At 37.9% G+C, this 25,603-nt stretch overlaps 1 protein-coding gene across 1 annotated transcript in view; it reads left to right on the top strand.

The window, feature by feature from the left end:
• The window catches only part of CUBN (cubilin), a 266,340-nt gene that overhangs the window by 217,666 nt on the left and 23,071 nt on the right, over positions 1 to 25,603 (top strand). The window contains exons 57-59 of the mRNA XM_072954876.1: positions 5,775 to 5,975; positions 6,774 to 6,903; positions 10,258 to 10,475. Coding sequence (XP_072810977.1) covers positions 5,775 to 5,975; positions 6,774 to 6,903; positions 10,258 to 10,475 — 549 coding nt within the window. The remainder of the gene's footprint in view (positions 1 to 5,774; positions 5,976 to 6,773; positions 6,904 to 10,257; positions 10,476 to 25,603) is intronic.

Below are 25,603 nucleotides of genomic sequence, written 5' to 3'. Positions count from 1 at the left end.
AGCCCTTGGCTGTTTTACTGAAAAGACTTTATCTTATCTGCAATATGAAACTATTTCAACCAAAAGGATTTTTCACTATTTCTAGTCTTCTTTGGCACCTCTCCCTTTCTGTCTGTGACTCTGAAGGAAAATGGCAGTCTAAATCTAAATTACACAAGTTTATGTTTATTTGCTGAGTTCTTCATCCTTGGTTTCCTTTCAATTCTCTCGAAGTTCTTGGAATCATGATGAAATCCAGAACTGAACATTGCTCTCTGTAATAAAGCCCAGAAGAATGGGATAAAAAAATTATATTTCAATACATTGGCTAGAGCCTTACCCATTTCAAATAATAAATGTATTTTAAGGTTTTTCAGAAGGATGGAAAATAGTCATAAAAACAAGTCATGGAGAATTGTTTTGCACCTCATAGATTTGAATAGTAAATATCCCCCAAATCCTTTCCTGAAGACAGTATTAAGAATGAGTGTAGGTCCTTGTCCCCTGACACGGGCTCTTGTCCGTGGAGACAGCATCATTCAGCTTCCATGTACTGCTCTCCCTGACAGGTTCTCTGATTGAATGCCACCTCTTGGTCAGCTCAACTTTGATATCCATTTTGCTCCTTGAAGAACCTTTTTTAAACCTTGACTAAATTCTTTTCTCTCCCTAGAAGACCATCATCCTAGCTGCATGTAATTGTATTCTACTTGAGAATTTTGTGTGTATTTTGGTTATATATTCAATTGGTTCCCCTATGATTATGGGAAGGTGCTTAATATCATTATTTTCTCATGTCTGTGGTCTTTGTCACCAAGTGTCTTCTCATTGAAGAATCAGACTGATGTCTTTGAGCTAATGCAGTGAGGTGATATGTAGAACTTGAGAAAAAGATGTACATGGTTGAATTACTTGATGTATGCTGACATATTTATATCTCATTTCCTTGTATATTACCTTGTTAGTGCTAACCTTGATATGTTCTTAGACTTCAGGTAACTTTAAAAATTATGATATTATGTAATACTTGATTTCTTATGGATGGAATTTGGAAGAGATCCTACCTTAAAGAAATGACTACTGGGAAGGACACAAGGATGTTTTAATCATTAAGCCACTTGCCAAATATGATACATTTCACAATTTTTGAGCCAGGCTTTAAGAATGAGCAGATTGCCTTGAATGGTTTGCTCAGTTATCTGATGATCTGTTGCCATCTACAAAAAAATTGTAATCACCTCTCAACTTCCTCTGCCCCTCCTTATTGTTGAATACAGGCCTTTCATAAACAGCTAGTGAGTTTTGGTTATGTCTCAGTGTAGATATACAACTGCTATTTCATGAATGAACTTTCTGTAATTGAACTAGTTCCTTTCAGTTTTGAAACCTTATCAAGTATGACACACTTTCCCTTATCTTTCATAGCCTTTCCATAATTTTCTAAGACAATCACCATTGTAATAGTTTATATCATTGAAGAGTTGAAAAATTAACACTTTAATGCTTAAAGGATATCTCCAAGACAGGCCATTTGACCTGTGTAGAGCTGAGATTTTAATCTAGTGTCAACAATATTTCCTTTCATTCTATGATTTCGCTTTTATGACTGTATATATTATTGCTGGCTAAAGATATTTTTATAGTTCATAATGTTCTTTGAATCTCAAACTCACCCCCATTGAATGTTTCATTTTCCAGTGGAGCTTTTGTTTTTTCCAAACAAATCTGTTTTTTTTTTTAACAAGACAAGGTTATAATTATTGTACAAAACTTGGCAGTATTCAAAGCATGGGTCTGAATTTAATGTATTTCTTTTTTGTCCTATTTTCCCAACATTATATTTCTTCTGATTACATGGTAATGTCATTGAAGTTAAATCTTTCATATTTTTAACTTGCAGATTTATGCCCAATTAGAATCATTTCTATTCCAAGATTTTCAGAATGAAGGAATTCTTTGGGGTTAATTTAGTAAATATATCTTGAATTGATAACCTCATAATTTCTTCAAGATGTATAGAAGCATAGCTAAAAAGTCAAATGTGTTCCTGAAATGACTTAAGATTTAAAGGCATAGATATTTTCTGATAAAAAATATCAATTTTTCTCTAAGATAATATACCCAGAAAGGGGAGGTTTTTGAGGTACCCATATGTAAAAAAGAAAATGTGTACATCAAGATTCTTTCAGTTAAAAGTGGTAGAGTATCTTCAAGTTTGCTTTGACATAGAGTTTATAGGAAGGACAGTGAGTTATCTCATCTCATCAAAGGAAGGTATAAAAATAAGAACGGGAACAATAGATTTCCGGAACAAGCAGAAGCAGTAACAAGAAGCCTTCGGAACCCTGTCTTTTCTCCTCTCTTTTCTCTTTCTGCGTGACAACTTCATTTTCCCTTGTTACAGCCCGGCTTCCTACCGCAGTCAGGAGAGCCAACTGCTGATGTTTTCAAGTTGAACATACTTGGCTCCTACTATTAACTCCCTTTGACTCAGTTACAGTTTGAACACATCTGGTTGGCTGAGATTGGGTCTGACATCCTACCTCGGAGTAATCAGTCAATCTTTCAACAGTGCTCAGGATGGTGGGGTTCTATTAAAAATAAAACAAAAATAAAAACAAAAACAAAAACCAGCCATGATTATGATTAGGATAATCCATACTGCATCCATTAGGAGTTTTATGGCACAATTAACAGGAAACCGAATCCAGCCCAGCTTAAACATAAAAGAGTAATACATTGGTTTTACTTCTGGAAGACCTCAAAGTTGGGTGTGCCTCGTATGTGCTTAGTTTAGCACTTGAGTTATGTCATCAAATGTTGTATTGTTTCTATTCTCACTCTGTGCTACTCCAGTGTAGCTGGCTGGCTTCTCTCCTGGCTGGAGGGTAGCTGCCCTCACACTGGGGCTCGTGTGCCCCGCATGCACATCCAGGAAGAGAGAGGATGTCCGTCCAGTGGCATGCTGGAGATGGCTTGTACCATCTTGCAAGGGTCAATCGTGCTCTCTATTCCAAATTCTGCATTTAATTACCTTATGTTAGTAGCTTGAAATTGGCTATACTGGGAGTATTTACACTACAGAAATTAGCAAATGCTATGGATCAGGACATTTTTCCTTCCTTCAGAGGGTTGGTTGTTACATTTACCAGCACGGCACTGTCTATTCCAGATCTCAAGATTCTTGAAGTTTGCTCTAATTGGATTGGCTGAGGTCACATGCCCACCCTTGAACCAAGATCTAGTGCCAGGAGACTTGAAATTATAAAGTAAATATATACCATGGTTCCTTTAATTTATAAGAGTATTTTAATAGCAAATAGACAGTCTGATATTAGACTCCATTACATCATAGTTATGTGCTTATATAATGTAATGTAGTTTTGGTCAGTTCCAATGGGGAATTTTAAGTAGGTAAAGTGTACCTGTGTGTGTGTGTGTGTGTGTGTGTGTGTGTGTAGGTGTTAGATACATGTTCAAGTTAGCATCTAGAAGAGATAAAAATTTTTTTTTTGCCATTGAGAACATGAAAAGTATTCCACATCATTAGTCATCAGAACAAAGTAAATTACATACCATGATGTACCATTTCACACTCAACAGAGTGACTAAAATTAAAAAGACTGACAATATTGAATGAGGGCAAGCTTGCAGAATGGCTGAAAGTGTCATACATTCTTGATGAGAAGATGTAACCACCTGGAAGAATTTGATTGGCAGCTTCTTACGGAATTAAATATACACCTAATTTATGGCCCAGCATTTCGACTCCTAGGTATTTACCCAAGAGAAATGAAAGCTTATGACTATTCTAATATCTAGAATATAAAAGAACTCTTACAACGCAACAACAAAAAAACATATAACCCAGTTTAAAAATGACAAAGGATTTGAATAGACATTTCTTCAGAGATGCACAAGTGGCCAATGAGCACATGCAAAGATACTCAGCATTGTTAGTCATAGGGAAACACAAATCAAAACCACAGTGGGCTACCAATCCATACTCACTAGGATGGCTAAATTAAAAAGATGGACAATAATAAGTGTTGACGAGGATGTAGGAAATAAGCACACTCTTGCTGGTTCTGATTGCTGATATGGCACTAAAATGGTGCAGCCTCTTTGGCTGATAGGCCCTCCAAATGTTAAACATAGAGTTACCATATAAGTCAGCAATTCTGCTCCTACTTATTTACCCAAGAGATCGAAAACATATATCCACACAAATCCTTGTACATGAACACCTCTAGCAGCACCATTCATAGTAACCAAAAGATAGAAACAAACCAAACGTCCATCAACTCCTGACTGGATAAACAAAATGTGGTTTATCCATACAATGGAATATTATTGAGCTTGGAATGAATGAAATGTTGATATGTGCTACAACATGGATGAACGTCAAAAAAGCAGCATGTTAAGTAAAAGCATCCAGTCACAAAAGGCCCGGTATATGATCCTGTTTATGTGAAATGTCCAGAGTAGACAAATCCACAAAGACTAAAAGTAGGTGAGTGGTTCCCTGGACTTGGAGGGCAGTCAAGAGGCAAGGGGAATAGGGTGTGACTGTTAATGAGCACAGGGTTTCCCTACAGGGTGATGAAAGTGTAAAATTGAGGAAACATCAGATACCTAACGTGCTATGGAGATGTGAATTGGCAATAACACTTTTCCAGAGGACTTGGATAAGCCTGAAAAAGAATCTCACCTTAGTACCAGTAACTCAACTTCTAAAAAATGTATTTAATGGAATGAGAAACTTCTGCAAATATTTATATATGAGAATATTTGTTTCAATAGTATTTTTAGTCATAAAAAAGTGGAAAAGATAGATTAACTGAACATAGCATGGCTCATCTGTATTTTCAGATTTGACAAATGCATTAAATTCAATGTTTCAAATGAATATTTAACCACATAAAATGCATGATGTTATTTTATGTTAATAAAACTTAGATTATGAAAGACCGTGCTCAAGATGATCCGAATTAATGTTTCAATAGTATAATTCACCCTCAAAAATGACTGGATAAGTTGTAGTAATAAAAGTTTTTAATTTTTTTGTTTATTCTGTTTTGTATTTCTCTTTGGAATGGGTTGGAGTCCATCTGTTTTATAATTAGAGAACAAAACAATGATACGTATTTTATGGTCATGAAACTCTTTAGTTAATAGTGTTTGTGTGAACGTTCATAACAGTTCTTTTATAAAGATGAAGGAATTCCTAGTTGCCTCTTGACGGTAGGAGTCCTTTGCATATAAGCTTCAAGTTACAGCAGGGTTTCTCAGCAGCAGGACGATTGGCATTTCGGGCTGGATGATCTTCTTTGTAGTGGGAAGGCAGGGGATCAAGGGCTGCCCTGAGTGTTATAACATGTTTAGCAGCATCCCTGGCCGCCACCCACTCCTGGCTAGCAGCGCACCCCAGCATGACAGCAAAACAAAGCCTTCAGCTATTGCCAAATCTCCCTAGAATGCACAGTCGTCCCCAGTTTATAATCACTGAATTAAAGGAGCCAATTTTTAAGGAAGAAAATTCTGCATTGTTTCTAAATAGGATTTATCTGTTCTGAAGTTCAACCTGTTTTCTCATACCTGTGCGTGTTTTGCAACTAGGGTAAGCATTGTTTTCATCAGGAAACCAGGTTAAACAGCATTTACCCAAATGGCTGTTGATTCTCATTTTAATTTCTATGTAAATTGCATGAATCTTCCTGACGTTTGTGTTTGATTGTTTCTGTTGCTTCTGATCATTACTTACGTTGCTGCTGGTTGTCCCATGCTTTGTACAGCTCGCTCCACCGTAACAGGAAGCTGTGACAATGACGGTGTGCACATTATTAGGGGTTACAGCTTATCTTCTACGCCTCTGGCGACGCTCTGTGGGGATGAGATCCTGTCTCCTGTTACCATCTCTGGTCCAGTGCTGCTTAACTTCTACTCGAATGCACACACCCCGGATTTTGGATTCAAGTTTTCCTATAGGATAACCCGTGAGTAGCCAGAATGATGTAGTTTGGGATTTTCTTTTTTTCTTGATCAATTCCCACAAGGTGTTTTCATTGTGCTTCACACATCACCAACTTGAAGATTCCGAGACTTTAAGAGAAAAAGTTATTAATTTGGTGCACGGTCCAAGAATGCTTAAATATTTTTCTTTTTAAAAAAAATGGGAGGCCCTTTTCCATGAACTTTGGCAGGAGTTTTGTTGTGATAATTTAAGTTAGAATGAATGTTCCTGCTCTCTTCAGTTTGTTTGCACATTGCAAAAGGTGACTTTTTGGCCTGCACTGTCCAGATGCCTATTTCATTTTCCCAAGACACTTTACTCATGTGAAAAGCAATATTTTATACATTTAGAAAAAATATAAGAGAATATTTTTATGATCTTCTGGTGAGGAAAAAAATTTTTAGCAATATGAAAAAAGCACAAGTCCTAAAGGAAAAGATTAATGTATTCAACTGTTACAATTTGCGAATTCTCTACATCAAAAGCAAAGTAAGAAGACAGGTCATAGATTGTACAAAGACCTTTGTAGCTACCAAGACCTTTTCATTCTTTGTAGACAGCTTGATCAACACTTGTTTAAAAATCATAAGATTCTATTCTCTATTTCAGCGGAAAAATCTGAATTATTTGTAAACACAATAAAGGGAGGCTTCTGTTGCTTTAAGATATATAATTAATATCTCTCTTGGGGAAAAAGGTACAGTGGTCAGTAATATGTTAAAATCCTTTTCCTCTGCGATGAGTCGTAATTGTTCTCTGTGTGTCCCCGGTCCTGTTGCAGCCTGTGGCGGTGTGTTCAACCTATCCATTGGAATTGTCAAGAGCCCTTCCTACTCCTATTCTGACTACCCTAACGACATGCACTGTGTGTACACCATCACCGTCAGAGATGACAGAGTGATTCAGCTCAAGTACGTTGAGGCACCATTGCCTTCTTAAGAAAGTCATTTCAGCTCTACTTACAGAAAAGATACTCCTTTAATGACGCAGAGCACTGATTCTCATCCATGGTGTATGTGGGAATCTGGAGGAAGGGAGAGAGTATATGGTATGGTCTATCCTGGAAGCCTGGGAAGTGGGCCCCCTGCCCTCCACACAAGCCAAAAGGGATTCAAGGGAAAAACAGGCACTCCACCAGTTAAATCAATTGTTGTGATTTTCCAGCATTTTCAAAGAAATTTCGTGTAATGGGGTGTAATGTTATAAGCCTGTCTTGAAATCAGAGGGTGTGGGGAGGACCAGAGAAAGCAGTTTCCACTTCCTGGGCACTTATTACATCCAAGAAACGTTAATGAAAACATCCACCATTCTTGTATTTAATTCTTAGAACAGTCATAGGAGGTATATCTTATTAATCTCACTTTATGGATGAGAAAACTGAGGCTGAGAAGTATCAGATAACTTTCCCAAAGTGACACACTATTTAATGAACCGTCAAAATCAGAATTCATATCAGATTTCCTCCCCACACTGTGTGCTGAAAACTTCCCTGTGCTCTCTCTCTCTCTCAAAGGGTACATTTTCTAACCACTTAAGAAATTCATTTTTATTTGTGTATCGGAACACCTCTAAACTGGTGCTACATGAGGTGTCTTACATCATCAGTAAAACCCTCCCTTGATCCTGCCTCCTTCCAACAAGACTGATTACGGGAAAGCAGCCTCCTGTTCTCCTGCTTGGTAACGTTCAAAATTGCTGTCATCTAAGATGAGCTAGTTCTAGCTCCTGTGTTTCAGTGATGAAGAGCATGTGGTGGAAAACCCTGAAAGTTGGTGTAGTTTATGGCAATGCAGCATTTTTTATAGAAGTTTAAGGGGCTAGGACCTCTCCTCCCTCCTCCCTCCTATATGTCTGTGATCATCTTCTCTCCCCCGAAATCATCAACTCTCTGCAATTGATCTCTGGGGACCTCCCATGTCACATGGGTCCTTGGACTGTAACACAGGTCTCATCAAGCCTGATTTGGTTCCTCTATCAGACCATAAGTGGTCTGCAGGCTGGACCTTGAAGAACCCTGCAGGTCCCACCTGGGACTGTTTGTAAAGAAGCTGTGCCCCAAAGCCTAAAAGCTCTTTAAGTCCAGGGAACAAAAGAACCAACAAAAACTGCTGGATGGCCGGGAGCAGGAGGCCTGTGAAGGGAAGCGGAGGGCTGGTTGCTGTCATTTGCTATTGTGGCCCAATATTTGGTTCTTACAAGGGTAGGATTGTAGCACATACTATCATGTATGTTTAGATACCTGCTTTTTGTTTCCTGCCTGGGCCCTGGGGCTCACCACGGTCAAAGTTCACAGCAGCGTGTTTGGAGAATTATTTACTATATTCGTTCTAGGAGCCTACGTTCCATGAAACAGGTACTATTCTAGGCACCACAAAAGTTGTAGACAATCATAAAACATGAATCCTTTTACCAAGGCTCTTAAAATATGCTGGCCTCTTTCGGTTTTCTGACAATGGGTTCTTCCAGCTATTTTCTGTGCTCTCATAGGAAAATGATGCAAAGCCAAAGCAGCTCTGAGTCTTCTTGGAAACTTGTATCTTGATCTCTCTTTGTGGATTTGTGTTGTGGGTACTAAATGTGTTGTCTATAAAGAGTAAAACTGACTGTAATGTTTTTGGAAACCAACTAGCTGTGGTTTCACCTCTTCTTTTACAAGAACGTTAGATGTTATATGTGGTTAAAGAAATTAAGAAATTTTTCATCTTGATCTTTGTCATTTTGAAAACATTTGACCAACCAAAACGTGTTTTAAAAATATTGTATCATTTTTTCTTAAGCCTCTTAAAAGAAATATTTTAATCATGAGTTATTTTCAAATCATTCTATATTGTATATTATTTCGTACAAAGGCTAGCAAAAATACCAAAAAAAGAAAGAAAGAAAAACCAAAAAATAGCTGAGAAGGAAGACCCTACAGTAATGATGACAGGATATCAAATAATTTAAGCAGTTCAAGAAAAATGAACTATAAAATACCTACCCTAAAATCCTTAAGAAAAGCCATGTAGGAAGTCCTGCTTGTTTGGGAACTCTGGGAATAGTTATAAATAGTGACAAAACAGAGGGCCTGGATTGAAATACTGTGTTAGACCATAAAAGAAAAGTCTGAGATGTATCTGTCAGGATAGGTTTTAACTGGTAACAAACAAGCCCAAGACACAGTAGCTTAACTCAACATGTTTATTTCTCACTTGTATGAGTGTGTGGAGTGTGGCCTGACAGGAGGCTTCTCCCATCATGGTCACTTGGCCACCCAGGTTGATGGAAGTGCCTTCCTCTGTTTCCTTCCACACTCAGCACTGCAGTAGAAGGCAGTGTGGCTGATTGAGTAGCAGTTTTTAAAACATCTTCCAAAAGTAATACACATGACTCCTGCTTACATTTCTCAGGGCCATGTCAAATCTCCAGAGGTGCAAGAGGGCAGTCCTAGCACATGTCCTGAAGGCTGAGAGCTGTGGAGACCACAGGAATCTGAAATGCGAATTTCTGAATTTATAGTAATTCCGTGAGACTCAAAGAGAATTTAGTTCATTCTTTTCTACCATTGATTTCTTACATTTTTTATTTCTTTTATGAAGAATAACATTTCACGTTCCTGGTTTTCACAATCACAATAATGATGATCATTTGTTGTTTTTTGTTTTTGTTTTTTGTTGATCATCTAGTATATGCCAGATACCATAGTTTGGTCTTTATATCTTGTTGCACTTAACCTTAAAATAAACTCCATTTTAAAAGAAGGAAACAGACTGTGAGAACGACAATGGAGCTATGATTCTAAAATCAGTGCTTCTTCTACTCTATTGTGTTAGCATCCTTCCTGGAAAGAATAGGATAATGGTATCACTGGATCTCACAAAATAACAAGGGAAGAGAGTAAATACCATATTTTTAAGGAGACTGGAAAATTGAAGTGTTGCTAAATGATAAATAAATATCAGTTTGACTTGTCAAAACTTAGTGTCAAATATACTTTATATGTCCTTGACTGTAACTTCTGGAAGTCTTGGACTGTATCTTACTCGTCTTTGTAGTCTCAGTACTTACCACACTTTTTGACATATTTCAGTCAGTCAAAAAGTTTTGGCTAAACTTTTGAACTGATCAGTAAAATAGTATATTATTTCTAATGTTTCCTATCAAGTGAGTCTTAGATGCTCTGCTGTTAGCTTTTGTCTTGTCTTTTTTTAAAAAATAAGAACTAAAGCTATAATTTAATGGAATCCAAATGGAAAACATCAGTATTCACAAGGTTCATTTCACAGGTTCAGTGATTTTGATGTGGTTCCCTCCGCCTTCTGCTCCCAAGACTACCTGGCAATTTATGATGGTTCTAACATCAGCGATCCCCTTCTCGGCAAGTTCTGTGGTTCTCAGCTTCCACCAAACGTTAAGAGCAGCAATAATACGATGTTCCTGGTGTTCAAGACGGATTCATCTCAAACAGCAAGAGGTTGGAAGATAACCTTCCAGCAGACACTGGGTAAGAATTTTGGACATGTTAATCTGTTTTTCATGACTTTTACTCTTCTGCTTTGTTTAATTTTTTTTTTACCTGTTTAAGTTGTGCTTCATTTAAGTTGAGGGAAATGAGTCACATAAAATTTTGATTTTAAAAATTACATGTGATGTATTTTGAGTGAAAAAAAAATCACTCAACAAATGTCTCTCTCTAGTATTTGAAGTGTCTACACCACCATCTCAAATGAGACCTGAGCCTCATTTTATCACCTGTGGAAATGATAGGAGTTAAGCCTAAAGGTTGCAAGTGCCAGATCAAGAAAGAAGATGTTATAGCCTATGTTGACTTTATCCTCAAAATGGTGAAGAGTCTGAGAGAATTTTAAGTAAAGACTGCTTGGCCAGACTGGACTTCTGGAAAGATCATAGTGGTAGTAGGGTAGAGGAATTCTTGGTGGACCCCATAACCTCAGAAGAAAGAAACTTATCACAGAACCCCAGACAGAAGAAGTTATAGGCTCAAACTAATTAGTGGGAATAAAGATAGAAGGAGGGATAGAAATCTCAAGAGATACGCAGAAGGTAGAATACACTAGAAGGTAGAATACACCAAAGTTGGAAACTTGATGATTTTTCCATGACATGGGTTGAGGATGAGTTCTTATGGGTAAGTTGTTGGGTAGTGGTGCCTTAGGAGGCTAAGATTTAGGTAAGAAATAGAATATATATGGTTTTGTTACCAAGACCAAACTCATTCTGCTCGCTGCACAACAGGCCAGTAAATCGGAAGATGAGGTGTTGGAGCAAGGAATAGCGACTTTATTTGGAAAGCCCGCTGACTGAGAAGATGGCAGACTAATGTCCTGGAGAACCATCTTCCCCAAGTCAGAGTTCAGGTTCCTTTTATACTAAAAAGGGGGAGGGGGTGTGGTTGGTTGTTGCAAACTTCTTGGTGTAGAAATTCTTTGTTCTTGGAATTCTTTGTTCTTGTAGCTATCCATGTGGGTCAGGTCATGGTGCCCCTGTAAAACCTCCAACAAAACAAATTTTTTTTTCTGTTCTGCAAATTGTTATCTTTATATGAGTAAAAAAATGTTAATATCCTTAAGGGTCATAGCCTTGAGAATAGGCTTTCCTGTATATTTCAGACTATAGGCATCATTATTTTACAAAAGGTGCAGAGACAGCAAGACTGAGCCTAGGAAACAGGGCACAGGGTTAAAGCCAAAGAAACGGGTCTAATATGGAGTCAGATGTGTTCTTTTCTACTACAATTTGGAGCATTTCAGATTGAAGGGCCCATAAGATATCTAAATGGAGAAATATAGGAGGAAATTGAAGTTTGCGAAGTGATTTGGGCTGAAGGTAGTGATCTGGGAGTCATCCAAAGATAAAAGAAAAAGGTGAGAAGATAAATCAAAAATAGCACCCTAGTCTATTCCTCCTGCTCCTGAGAAGTAATTATGTATGTGAAATTAACTTAGAACTTTGAATCATTTAAAATATAAGGCTAATCTGTTCTCTATCTGTACTAATAGCATCAGGGACACCGTCTAAGATCATTGATACTTGACTGTGGGAAGTGTTTTGATTCTTCCATTTGCCTATAGATGTAATTAATGTTCTGAAAACAAACAGTTCACCAAATGAATCGCTTACTGTGAAGACTCAGAGAGACCTAGGAGGTTTTCTACAATAAGAATCCTGACTCACTGTTGAAAGTCTTCCTTTCTCTTTCTGTGGTGCTGTGGATAACCTTCATCCCTCTGATACAAAGCAGGGGCTTTCAACCACTTTGCACTTGGTATGTTACTTTTTCATGCTTTTCCTGAGGGAAGCCCTTAGACATCTGCGTTTTGAAGGTTTCCCAATGAAAGGCAGACATCGTGACAAATTGTATCAGAAAATCATTTTGCCAACTACCTTACTTATCTGTATCAACAATAACTTGAAAACAAGTCTCACAGGCGGGCAGCGGTATTGCCTTAATAGAATTGCCTAAATGAAGTGGCCTACAAAACAGAGAAGGCTATTTTGAAAGAAAAATTTATTTTCCTCTGGGGATCTTTTTGTGCAAAGAAACTCGTTTATTCTTGCCTTTAGCACAGACTTTAGAATCAGGTGATACTTTCTTGCATTGCTCTTGGTACCAGCTTTCAAGTTGTTTTTCCATTTCCTGATATAGTCTCGCATGACCATTGAAATAACCCTAAAGCGCTCCACACGGTTTTCTCCTTGAAGTGTCCCCAGTTAGCCAGTGTTGTCTCGCTTCGTTAATTGCTGTGTTATTCTGAGCTACAAAAAGACGTATTTTGGGGCTTAACGTGATTTTACTGAACTGATGTAGCACAGAAGGAAAAATCTTACATCGATAAAGGCCCTGTTCATCCATGAGCATTGGACAGCCTCTATCAGTAACTATTTTCTTCTGGTCACTGTCAGAGAAAAGATGTGCATGTGGACAGCAGAAATGGGATCTCGTTACCTATCAGCGTTGTGCTGCCCATGGCTTCATGAGGATGCCTTCCACCTCTTTCCCATCTGTGCAGATGCCATTGGCCACTTGAAAATATTTAAGAAGTAGTTTTATGTAATCTTTTTTTTAAATTGAAGTATAGTCAACTTATAATGTGTTAATTTCAGGTGTACAGCATAGTGATTCAGGTCTACATTATATATGTAGATTATATATATATACCTTTCATACTCTTTTTCATTATAGGTTATTACAAGATGTTGAATATATTTCCCTGTGCTATACAGTAGGACCTTCCTGTTTATCTATTTTATATATAGTAGTTAGTATCTGCAAATCCCGAACTCCCTATTTATCGCTCCCCACCCGCTTCCACCCCTGGTAACCAAAAGTTTGCTTCCTATGTCTGTGACTCTGTTTCTGTTTTCTGAGTAAGTTCATTTGTCTCATTTTCTTAGATTCCACATATAAGCACTATCATATGGTATTTTTCCTTCTCTTTCTGACCTACTTCACTTAGTATGATGGTCTCCAAGTCCATCCATGTTGCTGTAAATGGCATTATTTCACTCTTTTTTTTATGGCTGGGTGGTACTTGATTGTATAAATATACCATAACTTCTTTATCCAGTTAATCTGTCGACGGACATTTAGGTTGCTTCCATGACTTGGCTGTTGTAAATAGTGTGGCTATGAACATTGGGGTGCATGTATCTTTTAGAATTAGAGTTTTCTCTGGATATATACCCAGGAGTGGGACTGCTAGATCATAGGGTAAGTGTATTTTCAGTTTTTAAAGGAAACTTAATGCTATTTTTCATAATGGCTGAACCTATGTAATCTGTCATAGTATTTTTGTTTTCCTACTGAGAAATATATATTATAATTTTGTACTGTTTTGGTCTTACAAACCTTTCAACACCACATTCTGCATAACTTTTCAATTTGATTTGGTTTGATTTTTGTTGTTTATGGTCAGGAAAAGGGGAAGGAACCAATAAGAGTAAATTGAATTCTAGGCTTTATAAAATCTTTTAGATACAGTCCTGGATAAAAAAAAAAAAACCTTAGACTTAGCTGATAAAATGCACCTTTCACCTTCACCTCATTCATTTAAAAACCTAACAGATAGATAAAGCAGCTTTTTGGAGGAGGCAGTGAATATTTGTTTCCACCACAGTCAGTTCAGCCTGGAAAACAGTATTTTCACTGAGTAAAATAATTGATGTGACAAGACCATTTTAGTCTGTGACATCTCAGTTTCGTTGATCTGGACCAAACAGTGGAGTTTTACAAATTTGTTATTTAGGGTACACATTTGATGATGCTTTGTACATGTCGGCTTTAATTTTTCAGAAGTCAGTGAGGAGCCAGCTCTTATTATTAGGTCTACATTATATATGTAGATTATCTTATTATTAGGTGACTTCTCATGTGTTTGTTGTATTTGTATCGCTAATGGGTCAGAACAAATTTGGGGGACACATCCCCTAGCTTGTCCCTAATTACTAACCATGTAGTGAAATTGAGTCTCCTCTGTTAATGGGACTTCTGCTAGGAAGGGCCACCTGCACGGGACATAGGTGCAGAGACAGCAAAGCAAGCACTTTACAGGAGCTGATACCCACCTGTAAAGTACACCTGCCTTCCCACTTTCCCCACGGACTCCTACCCGAAGTGAATAACTGATCCCAGATGACTGATAACCAGCCAAGTGATCGTCCTGGGCTTCTGGGCCCCTCTTTGAAACTCTGAGATTATCTGCAGATCTGGGTGTTTTTCTGGAGAGAGTGCACAGCTTTCACCCAGTTGTCAGTGGTGTCCGTGATCCCATGAAGTTTAGAGAGCCATCGGCCCCATGGATTTGGCTGAAGTGTGCAAACTCCATGGTGCAGAACTGACATTTCCGAGTCCCCTGCGTCCTCTCAACCTCTGCTTGTTGAGTACCTGCCCGTCCTTTGCCGCTGAGGGCCGCTTCAGCTGTGACCGCTCACCTGGGTCACTCCTGAAGCATCTCAGACTTGCAGACGTGTTTTTAAGCCATCCCAGCCCCCCATTTCTTCTTACTGTGCTGGTCTCACACCAGAGTGCCACCCAGTCAGTCTGTTTATGACCTGCTCATCACATTAGGCACAAAGCCTCTAGATACAGGACTAGATCAGGGATTTACAGTACGTATATTGTCTGTGTTGGACCATAGTCACTAAACTATTTTTCTTAAATAAGGTCTTCAACTCTTCAGCAAAAAGTCAGGGTCAAAAACTGAACTTGGCCCAATTAGTTTTGAGGTCTGTAGCATTTGGATCAGTGAGTTGCCAAGGAGAGGGTGAAGAGTGTCCCCTTCAGGATGACATGCCCTAGAAGGACAAGGACGTCACCCTGGAGAAGATGTTAGTATCAGGGACAAGGATGTCAGGGACTAGCGATTCACTTCACCAGTGGCTGTACATCCTGGACACGTGAATGAAGCACCCAGCCTCCCGTTGCCCCCACCCCACGTGCTGAGTTTGAGGGCTGCTCTGTCTTCCTCCACCCCAGGGCACTTGGCATATAGAGAATGAGTCAGGTGGCACTGAGGTCAGGCGGCACTGAGGTCAGGCTCAGAGAACTTCACCATGAGAGAAAGGATAAAGCACCAAAGCACGTGTTCATCGGGGACAAAGGTGGGGCTATGCCCAGGTGGGAACAGCTAGGAGCAGGTGGTCGAGACCAGTTGCATTATTTCATCATTGCCTAGCAAGATGCTTTAGAAAAGCCCTATGCATTTTTGAGCTCAACTTTTATCCACTAAAAGAAGGTCAATTTGAATTATTACTGTTTTCTATCATTTAAGAATATGATGGGGATAACATAGGTAATTTCCGTAAAGTTCCTTAGATGTCAGAGAGGAAGACCAATGTGTATTAAAAAGTAATATGGAAGTCCCGGATTTCTACAGGGCTCCATGACCCACCCTACCCTCTCTCTAAGGTGAAGGAGGGCAAGCAAAGGGTCATTATTATCAACAGGACCACTCTGTGGTGCCATGATTTTGTGTTCTTTCAAACTCACTGTGCTGTGAAATCTAACCAGCAAACCCTAAAGTATGTTTTATAACTTAAAATCAAAAGCTACATTGCAGTAAATTATAATCCAGGTTCACTTCACCCTCAACATGCAGTCATGGTTCATACAGTTCAGTGACTACTCAGGGTGGCAAACTGGATGACTTTCATCCTGAGATAATTAGGAATACGGGATCAGACTCAACATTTGGGTCATGTGTGTCTGGTCTCTGGACTTTTACCTGCTACCTGAATGTGTGGAAAATGTTTCTCAGACATGCTAAAGGAAGACAGCAGTGGTGGTGTTACCGAGTTACTCTGCTCACCACACGACAGGCCGATAAATCGGGAGATGAGGTGTTGGGGCAATGAATAGCAACTTTATTCGTAAAGCCAGCAGACCAAGAAGATGGCAGACTGATGTCTTGGAGAACCATCCTACTCCAGTCAGAACATAGGCTCCTTTTATACAAAACAAACAAACAAACAAAAAAAACAGGGGAGGGAGTGTGATTGGTTGTTGCAAACTTCTTGCTGCAGGAATTCTTTGTTCTTGCAGCTGTCCACGTGGGTCAGGTGATGGTGTCCCTGTAAACCTCCAACAAAACAAAGGTTATTTTCCACTCTGCAACTTGTTGTCTTTATATAAGTGCAGAAGTGTTAATATCCTTAAAGGTCAGAGCCTTGAGAAAAGGCTCTCCTGTTTACCAGACAGGCTAAAGGCAACACTCGTTTACAAAAGGTGCAGAGCTAGCAAGAATAAACCTAGAAAACAGGGCACAGTGGTTAAAGCCAAAGGAACAGATCCAGTGTAGAGTCAGAATTGTTCTCCTCTGTTACAGTGGGAAGAAGCTGAGCTGGTTGAATAAGAGTTTTCTTGTAAGAGGGGGGAGGGAAAGCGGGGGGGGGGGGGGGGGGGCGGGGAGGACAGAGAAAGCTGATGACAGTCTCAAGCCCCAAAGATGGAAAATATGGTCACAACAAAAGGAGAAAAACCTAACATCATATCAAATTCAGACTTTTGCTTCTAGTTATTTTAAAATGTCATAGTTTTGGTGTTAAGGTTGGACTTTGAGAGGCATTCTAAAGTCCTATAGCTAAACATTAAAAAAAAAACTTAAAAATATTTAACAACGCTAAAAATAGATGTGTTTGTGTCTCTGTGGTGCTTCTTAGAAGCCTGATTAAGCTGTCAGATGACATTACTTTGAAAAGTACAACTGCAATAAGATAATTGAATTATAAAGTGAATAATTCTGTAAGTCACTGCTCAGACAACCGGTAGTGTAGCAGTAATGGGAGTATTACTCGAAAGCAGTGTTGTTTGTCTGTTCTCTTAATGTCATTTGCTGCCTCTAATGAAGTCTGAGAATGAAATGAGCTGAAACTGTAAACCCATTTGCAGAAAAAACTAGACCAAGCTTATTTCTGCCCTTTTGAGGTCTTGTGACTTTCACTGGTGATTAGGCTTCCCTTGGGAGATGATGCCAAAGACAAGGTTATCTGCAGTTTTTTCTTTGTGGGTTTTGTGGAAAAAGAGTTTTTTTGCTGAGCTGAGAATGTGAGAATTATGATAAAGAAACCAACAAGTACTTAGTTCACCAGAACCTTATGAAAGCAAGTAGGCAAGAGTAAAATTCCAGATAAGCCCAAAGAAGGAGAAAAAAAGATTTTTATTAAAATATATTCTAGTATCAGTCTGTGATCTCACCCCCTCTTCCTTGACTGACCAGATTGCTGCCCCTGGTCTTGAAGGGTAGGGAGGTCGTTGGGAAAGTGAAACCAGATGGCATTGTGGAGACCAAGCTAAGTGATAAAATTGAGTTAATGGTAAATTATAAGGTAACGCTTTGAAAAACATTGAAATAAACAAGAAGCAGGGAAGCAGTTATTCTGCATAACCGAAACCATTCCGGCCCTCCTACAGATGCAACCTATCAGACCACTGGATGTTTGGGGTTAAATTATAAGCGTAGATTCCCTGTAATAATTATCATCCTTACTCAGATGGACCTGGCTTTGATGCTTTGATGTGGCGTTTCCAGGAACAGGAAAGCAGACTGTCTTGTTTATGCCTGGTCAGCAATAAACACTGAAGAAAATTCTTTGCTTGTAAATCAGTTGTTTAGAGATAAAACATTATCAGGGACTATATTCTTCTCTTCCTTCCGATGTCTGAAAAATCTGTTAACTTTGTGTGGTAGCTTTTGTTTCAGCTCACTCCCAGGTGAGGGTGCCACAAATCCTCAAGGCATAAGGATAATGACCCCTTGTCACTGAGCTTCTGCGTGTCTGGAATTTTGCAAAGCTTTAAATTGAATCTGCCTTTTAAAATCTAATATCTGAATATTAGATTTTATTAGATATTAATAAATATTATTAATATTTATTAGATCTAATTAATATTAGATATTCAGATATTAGATTTTCTTAAGTAACAGACCTAACATTTGTCATTGCAAATTTTTAGCTAAACAAGTGTTTCCTATTAAAGAAAAAAAAAACTACCCCATTTGGCAGCGTTTTAAATCTTTTGGTGGTATTTTTATTGTTCTTCTGCTGATTGTTTCTTCACAATCAACTAGGCCACAAAAGTCAACTAAATTAGCTTTGAAACAGGTTAATACATAGAACCAAAAAGTTGTTTTGTTAAAATATATAGATATAGTTATACACACATACATACACATGCACATATACATAATATGTGTTTATAATGTAGTAACAACTTTATAAATCAAGAAATATATTTAATCCCAAGAATGCCCCTTATAAACGTAGACTAGAAAGCAAAGATCTACCCAGTAAGAACTATCTATGTATTTTCTATGCATTCCTTCCTTGTTTACTTAACATTGTTGAATATGCAGACGATCGATGAGCCTTCCTTTGGGACACAGAGATGAATTCAACAAGATCCCTGTTGTTGAGAAGCTCCCTCGAGAGCCAGAAAATAACTAAATTCTGGATGATAAATGCTTTTGGCAGAAGTATGTGCCAAGGACAGTGGTGGCAGAAAAGAAGGGATCTGAGGTACTTTGGTGTTGAGTTAAAAGGAAAAAAAGTTCAAGAAAGTGTGACAGAGAATGTGAACCATGACTTGTGGTTAATGGTTCATAAATGTAGTGCATTCTCTGGAGACAGACTTTTTCCATTCAAACTCAGTTCTTATACATCCCAACGAGTTTGACCTTGGACAGTTCCTTAACCTCTTGATTTTCTCATCTGTCAAATGGTCCCACTAATAGTAACTACCTCATAGGGTTGTGGTGAAGATTAAACTGGGACATTCCCTGACACTCATTTGGCATGCAGTATATCTTAGCAATAAATAGAATTAACTTGGAAGGCAGAGAAGACATTCACTGGGAAAATAGGCACTTTGTGGACAAGGAAGGTCATGTATGAAGCATCTCATTTCAGAAGTGACTGCACATGATTGTAATGCTTTGGGGTGTGTAAGGTGGAGAATAATAGGGGCTGAGACAGGAGAGAAAGGCAAGGGGTCTCTGTAGGGGGGAGCTCTGTATCATGTGCAGAGAGGAACCATTAATTGGGGGCTGGAGAGTACTATAATACACTCGGACTTGGTTTAGAAAGCCCATTCTAGCATCTGTGAGGAGGATGCTTTGAAGCAGGGGCTGCATTTTAGGCAGGAAAATATTGGAAAACATCGCAGGAGACGGGGTGATGCAATGTGAGAAAACAGAAGGGGGGTGAAAGGAGAAACACTTAAGATGCAGAATCAATAGTCATCTTTGAACAAGTCAGTGGGGAAAAAGGAAGACATGGTGATCCTAAGTTTCCTGGACAATAACTTGTGATACCATCATCCAAGTATAAATTTACAGGAGAGGACCAGGTCTCATAGGGGAAGATAATAATCTTTGGTTTTGGTATGGAGAACTTGGTGCCTTGAAGCCATCCAGCTAATGTTCAGTAGGGAGTCAGATATGAGGATTAAAAGCTCAATAGAAAGTTCAGGGCTAAAGTTTTCTCTTGTGCACTTTGAGGCAATGTCATGTGGCACAGATACATTTTAAGTTATTATATCTTCTGATGAATTGCTTCATATCATTCTGCAAGGTCCTTTTTTTAATGCTTCTTGTCTGAAAGTCTAGTGTTTCTGATTTAGTATGGCGTCCCTAGGTTTCTTTCAGTATATGGTATATTTTTGAACCTCTCTATTTTTGACATTTCTCTACCCCAAAGAATATATTTGGGTTTTGTTTGACTGTTAATTTTTCATTTGGAGAATTTACCATGTTTACATCTAATAAAATTACTAACATTATTGGATGTAAATAGACCACTGTATTATTTGTTTTCTGTTTGTCCCTTATGTTCAGAAGTTTAACTTTTTTTTTTTGCCTTTTTTGAATTAAATGTTATTCTCTTTTAAAAGTCATTACTTATATATTCAGTTAGTCTTGGTTATTACCTTAGAGATTACAGTATTCATCCTTGACTCATTAGAATCTAATTTAAAACTAGTCCTTTTACCATATCATGATAAATGCAACATTTTAAATCCATTAACCCAATTCCTGTCTTTTGTGCTCTCAACATGAATTATTTCAATTCTACATGTCTTAAGCACATAAAACATTTTATTGTTTTATGCAACTAGTAATTCTGTATATTTACCATTTCTGTTGTCCTTTTCCCCTCAATTTCTATGGGTTCCATCTGGGATAAGTTTCTTTTTGAAGAACTCCCTTTAGTGTGTTTTCATTTATTGCAATTCTTCTGGGAAAATGTTTTTTTTTTCTTCTTCTTCTTTTGGTTTTTGCTTTTCTGAAAATGGCTTTATTCTGTCTTTTGTGGGGTTTTTCTCTGAATGTAGAATTCTAGTTTAGCAATTATTTTCTTTCAGCCCTTTCAGATGCTATTTCATTGTCATCTGTCTTCTATCATCTTGGTTAGCAAGTCATTATAAGTATTCTCTGTGCTCTCCATACTTTGGGACCCCCTCGCCATGGTCATTCTGTTGTGGAATGTGGTTACTCTACAATGAGCTATCAGTGTGTGTGTGTGTGTGTGTGTGTGTGTGTGATTCTGATAGATGCGTATTAAGATCTTATTGTGATTTTAATTTGCATTTCCTAATGGTGACTAAGTTTTGTCTTTTTTTTGGTCATATGTATATCTTCTTTGGTGAAATATATATTCATAACTTTTGCCCATTTTCTAATTGGATTGTTTTTTCACTATTGGGTTTTGAGAGTTTTTCCTGTATTTTTTCAGGTATGTGGTTTGCAAATATTTTCTCCTAGTTCATAACTTGCCTTTTCATCCTCTTAACAGGGCCTTTCTTAGAAGAAAAGTTTTTAATTTTGATAAAGTCTAGTATATCAGTTTCTCCTTTTATAGTTAGTGTTTTAATAATAAGGCTAAGAACTATTTAGGTCTCAAAGATTTTCTGCTTTGATTTATTCTTTAAGTTTTATGGTTTTACATTTTTCACTTATGTTTATGACCTATTTTGAACTAATTTGTGTTTAAGCTTTGAGGTTTAGGTTGAAGTTAATTTTTTTTGCCTCTGGATGTCCAGTGTATTGAAAAGGCTATCCTTCCTCCATTGAATTGCTTTTGCATCTTTGTAAATAATCACTTGGACATATTTGTGTGGACCTATTTCTGGGTTCTCTGTTATTTTCCATTCACCTTTTTGTCTAACTCTCCACCAGTATCACAAAATCTGGATTGCTATGTCTGTATAGTAAGAGGTGGGCTGATCGCTCCCAATTTGTTATTCTTTGTCAACGTTGTTTTAGCTATTCAAGAGCCCATACCTTTCCATGTAAATTTTAAAATAAGTTTTTTTATCAACAGAAAAAAATCTTGCAGGGAATTGCAATTAAAAATATACATCAATCTGAGAATAGTTGACATCTTTACTATGTTGGGTCTTCCAGTCCATGAATACATATGTCTCAACATTTATTTAGGTCTTTATTTCTTTCATCACTTTGCAATCTTCAGCACACAAATTCTGTGTATTTCTCAGTAAGTTAATACCTAAGTATTTCATTTTCTTTTGGATAATTGTATTTTTAACTTTGATTTTTCACAAATTCATTGTTAGTATGTAGAAATGTGAATGATTTTGTGTATTACTCTTAAATCCTCAGTTCTTGCTGAATTCACTTGTTAGTTTTAGGAATTTTTATGTAGATTCCTTGGAATTTTCTGATCTGCAAATAGTGACAATTTTATTTCTTCCTCTCCAGTCTGTATTTTTTTTCCTTGTCTATTATAATGGCAGGAGTTTCTAATATTTTGTTGAATAAGAGTGGTGAGAAAAAATGTCTTTGCCTTGGTCCTGATCCCAGGAGGAAAGCATTTAGTTTTTCACCATTAAGTATCATGTTAGCTATAGGTTTTTTAAATATGTGCTTTATCAAGTTGAGAATATTCCCCTGTATTCCTATTTTGCTGAGAATTTGTTATGAATCTGTGTTGGGTCTTGTCAACTCCTCTTCCTGTCTGAAGTGATGTGATTATATCATTTTGCTTAATAAATCATTTTTAAAATTTCAACTTTGGTGAGAATGATTTTCATGAAATGCCCTGGGACTACTAATGCATACATAAAGTGTTTTCAGTAATACCAAAATAATGCAAAATAAATTAAAAGATAATGATAAAATTCTCCTTAAGTTCTCTATATATTTCATTGCTCTTTTACTTGTGATTATAGCTACTGATTAGCTGCTGAAATTACCTTTCTTTTAGTAAATTACCTTTCTTTTTTAGTAAACTACCTATCTTAGTTCTATGCTTCCCAAGTATTACCAAACTAAGTACATACTCTGAGTTAAATTAGGCTGGGTCTCAAATTTGGGTAACTAAAGTGAGTCAAATGGAATGAAATTACTACAAATAAAAAAAAAAAACACACAGCTCAGGTTACGAAGACCACTAAGATTTTTTTTTCTTGCACAATGTAAATATGATGCTTAAAAGATGGTGCATGTTTAAGGTTAGGCTAAAATAATAAACCCAACTCACTTTTAGCTAAAAAGAAACATCTGAACTTTTAAAATGGATTCACTGCTTGAAGGCAGTTATAAACTGCAGCTTTGAAAAATCACAGTAAGATTTATTCAAAGAAAGGATTATGGAGCTCCCGTTTCCCTAAGGCACCCGCTTGAAATGCATTCACATTCTGTTTCCTGTGCTTCAGTGTTGCTTCCTTCAGCTATAGCTCAGAGCCCCAGCTCACTGAGGAACAGGAGAATGCCTGAAGTCAGGCTGATCACTGTTTGACAGTACAGCTAGCCATCCACCATCTGTCCAAGTAATGCTTGTCCAGAGATAGAGAGACATTGTATCCAGAAGACCTCAATAAAATGTCAGCCCCCTGTAATGTCAGCTGCAGAAATGCCCCTTCTCAAGATAATTATTTAGAAATGTATCCAGCTCCACTGAAGCCTTCAAGATGTTTTCTCTTAGATAATACAGCTATTTCTTAACTATCATATTTTTTTTCCTGGCTTGAACTTAACTCTGAAGTGGGATAATTGAAGGGAAATAATTTAGGAATCAGTTACTGATTTTTAATTAAGTAGATCTCAACCCAGATCTCACTGCTTACTATGGGTTTATATTTCCAGTATTTCTCTAGCCAAACCTTTGCATTCTCTATAAAGAAATAGCTCTTTTCTAGGAGGCGTTTCTAATTTGGTTGGAAGGTTAAAGTGACATCTTTGTTTTCAGACACAGGGAGTGTCATTACAGGGTGCTTCTGACACAACTTGACTGATGAAGTAGGTGCTGACGGATGGGAGTTTGCTGGATGGTAGAAAAATGTGTAGTAACAAGGAAGATGATGGATGTATGATGCTGAAGAACACATCAAGGTTAAGGTCATACACTAGCTAAAAACAGGAGTCAAAAAATTTCAATGTAATAAACAAATACATGCAACTGTTTCACAGAATTCTCGCTCGTCTTTCCCATGTATCCTGCTGTTGTTGAAATATAGAAATAGTAATGTGGAAATAGCACTTTTTGGTAAAGAACCCTTTTTTGTTAATATTCATCATTATATTTCCCCAAAGACTTAATGCTAACTTTTCCATTTTGCCATATTAAGAGAAGCACAGAGCAGTGGTGCTACATTTAAATATTAACGTGGGAGAACCAGAACAATTATAACCATTCCCTGTACCCACAAACACCAGAAGATGTCTACTCATATAATACTATATTTACTTTGATTATTTGACTATGTATTCATATAGTATTATATTTACTCATATAATATTATTCATACATAATATGAATTGTATAATTCACTCATATAATATTATATTTGCTTTCATTATTTGACTGTTTTGGCCAGGATTATCTGATGATAATTTTAGCTCTCTGTTTTCTGTGTTTTGTGGGTATATTTTATGGATTAAGCAACATGCTCTATTACAGTGTGATAACTCAAAAAAACTACTTGTGTATTTGTCAGCTATTGCCATGATAATGCTGCATAATAAACCATTCAGAATTCGGTGACATATACGTAGAGCATTATTTTTTATTGCTTATGGGTCAGCAGGCTGGTTTGTCTGCCTGTTCCAAGTTGCAGGTTGACTATGCTTGATTCTACCGTTCAGCCCAGGTTCGGGTCAGCTCAGCATGAATCCACTTTCTCTTTCCCCAGTGGTTTCCTAGGATATGAGCTCTTGGTGGATCACAGGAGCACAAAAGTCTAAGCTGGAAAACACAAGCACATTTAAGGCTTCCTCCTACTTTATGACCGCTAATATTCCATCATCTAACACAAGTCCTATGGCCAAACCTAACATCAAGTGGTCAGGAAAACATACTCTGTTCATTCTAGGACACTGCAAAAAGCGGGGCTGAAGAATGAAGACTCATGCATCCTGCCCCTCAGCCTATGCCAGCACACACCAACAACATATGGATTCTTGCTCTGGGGCGTCCTGAAGGGAGGATGTCTTATGACATTTGTACAGCAGCAGCAGTAGTAGTATTGAGCAATTGGTGTGTATAATGGTACTCACTACAACACAGTGGCCATGCTGCCCTTGTTAACTGATTAGTAACAATTAATATGCAAGTGGTGATAAAACATAGCTTGAATGTTTAAAAATAGCATTTACTCTTTGGAGCTGATGTAGTCATAGGATGAAGGCTAGCAGTACAGTTGCCCTGCATACAAACCTACAATTCTGCACTGCCCCTTGCTACCTCCAGCCCAGCGCATGGCCGCATCCCTCCTGCCTGGTCTCGTGTCCTCCAGTCCCGTCCCCTTCTGTGTAAATGCGACCACCGGAGGCACTTTTACATCAGACATGGTGAGAAAGTGCATTCATTCTGACCCTACCATTCCTCTGGTCAAAACCGTTTCAAGTGGCTCCCCGCTATCCACAGAAGAAAGTCTAAAAGGTCAAATTCTATACATGTAAATTCTTGTCCACTGAACCTTTGGCTGCGAGGTCTTCCAGCCTGGCATTGCCAACGCCAACTCTGTTTCCACATGGTCTTGTCCTGTTTATCCTTTGAGATGCGTATCCAATGTCACCTCCTCCTTGGACATTCTAGAGCCTCATAGCCTAAAGTAAGCTCCCCCTTCTGAAGGCAAAACTCCCAAGGCTTTCTTTT

Source organism: Vicugna pacos, chromosome 35 (assembly GCF_048564905.1).
Source record: "Vicugna pacos chromosome 35, VicPac4, whole genome shotgun sequence".
Lineage (NCBI taxonomy): Eukaryota > Metazoa > Chordata > Mammalia > Artiodactyla > Camelidae > Vicugna > Vicugna pacos.
This window is presented reverse-complemented; position numbering and strand designations above follow the sequence as displayed.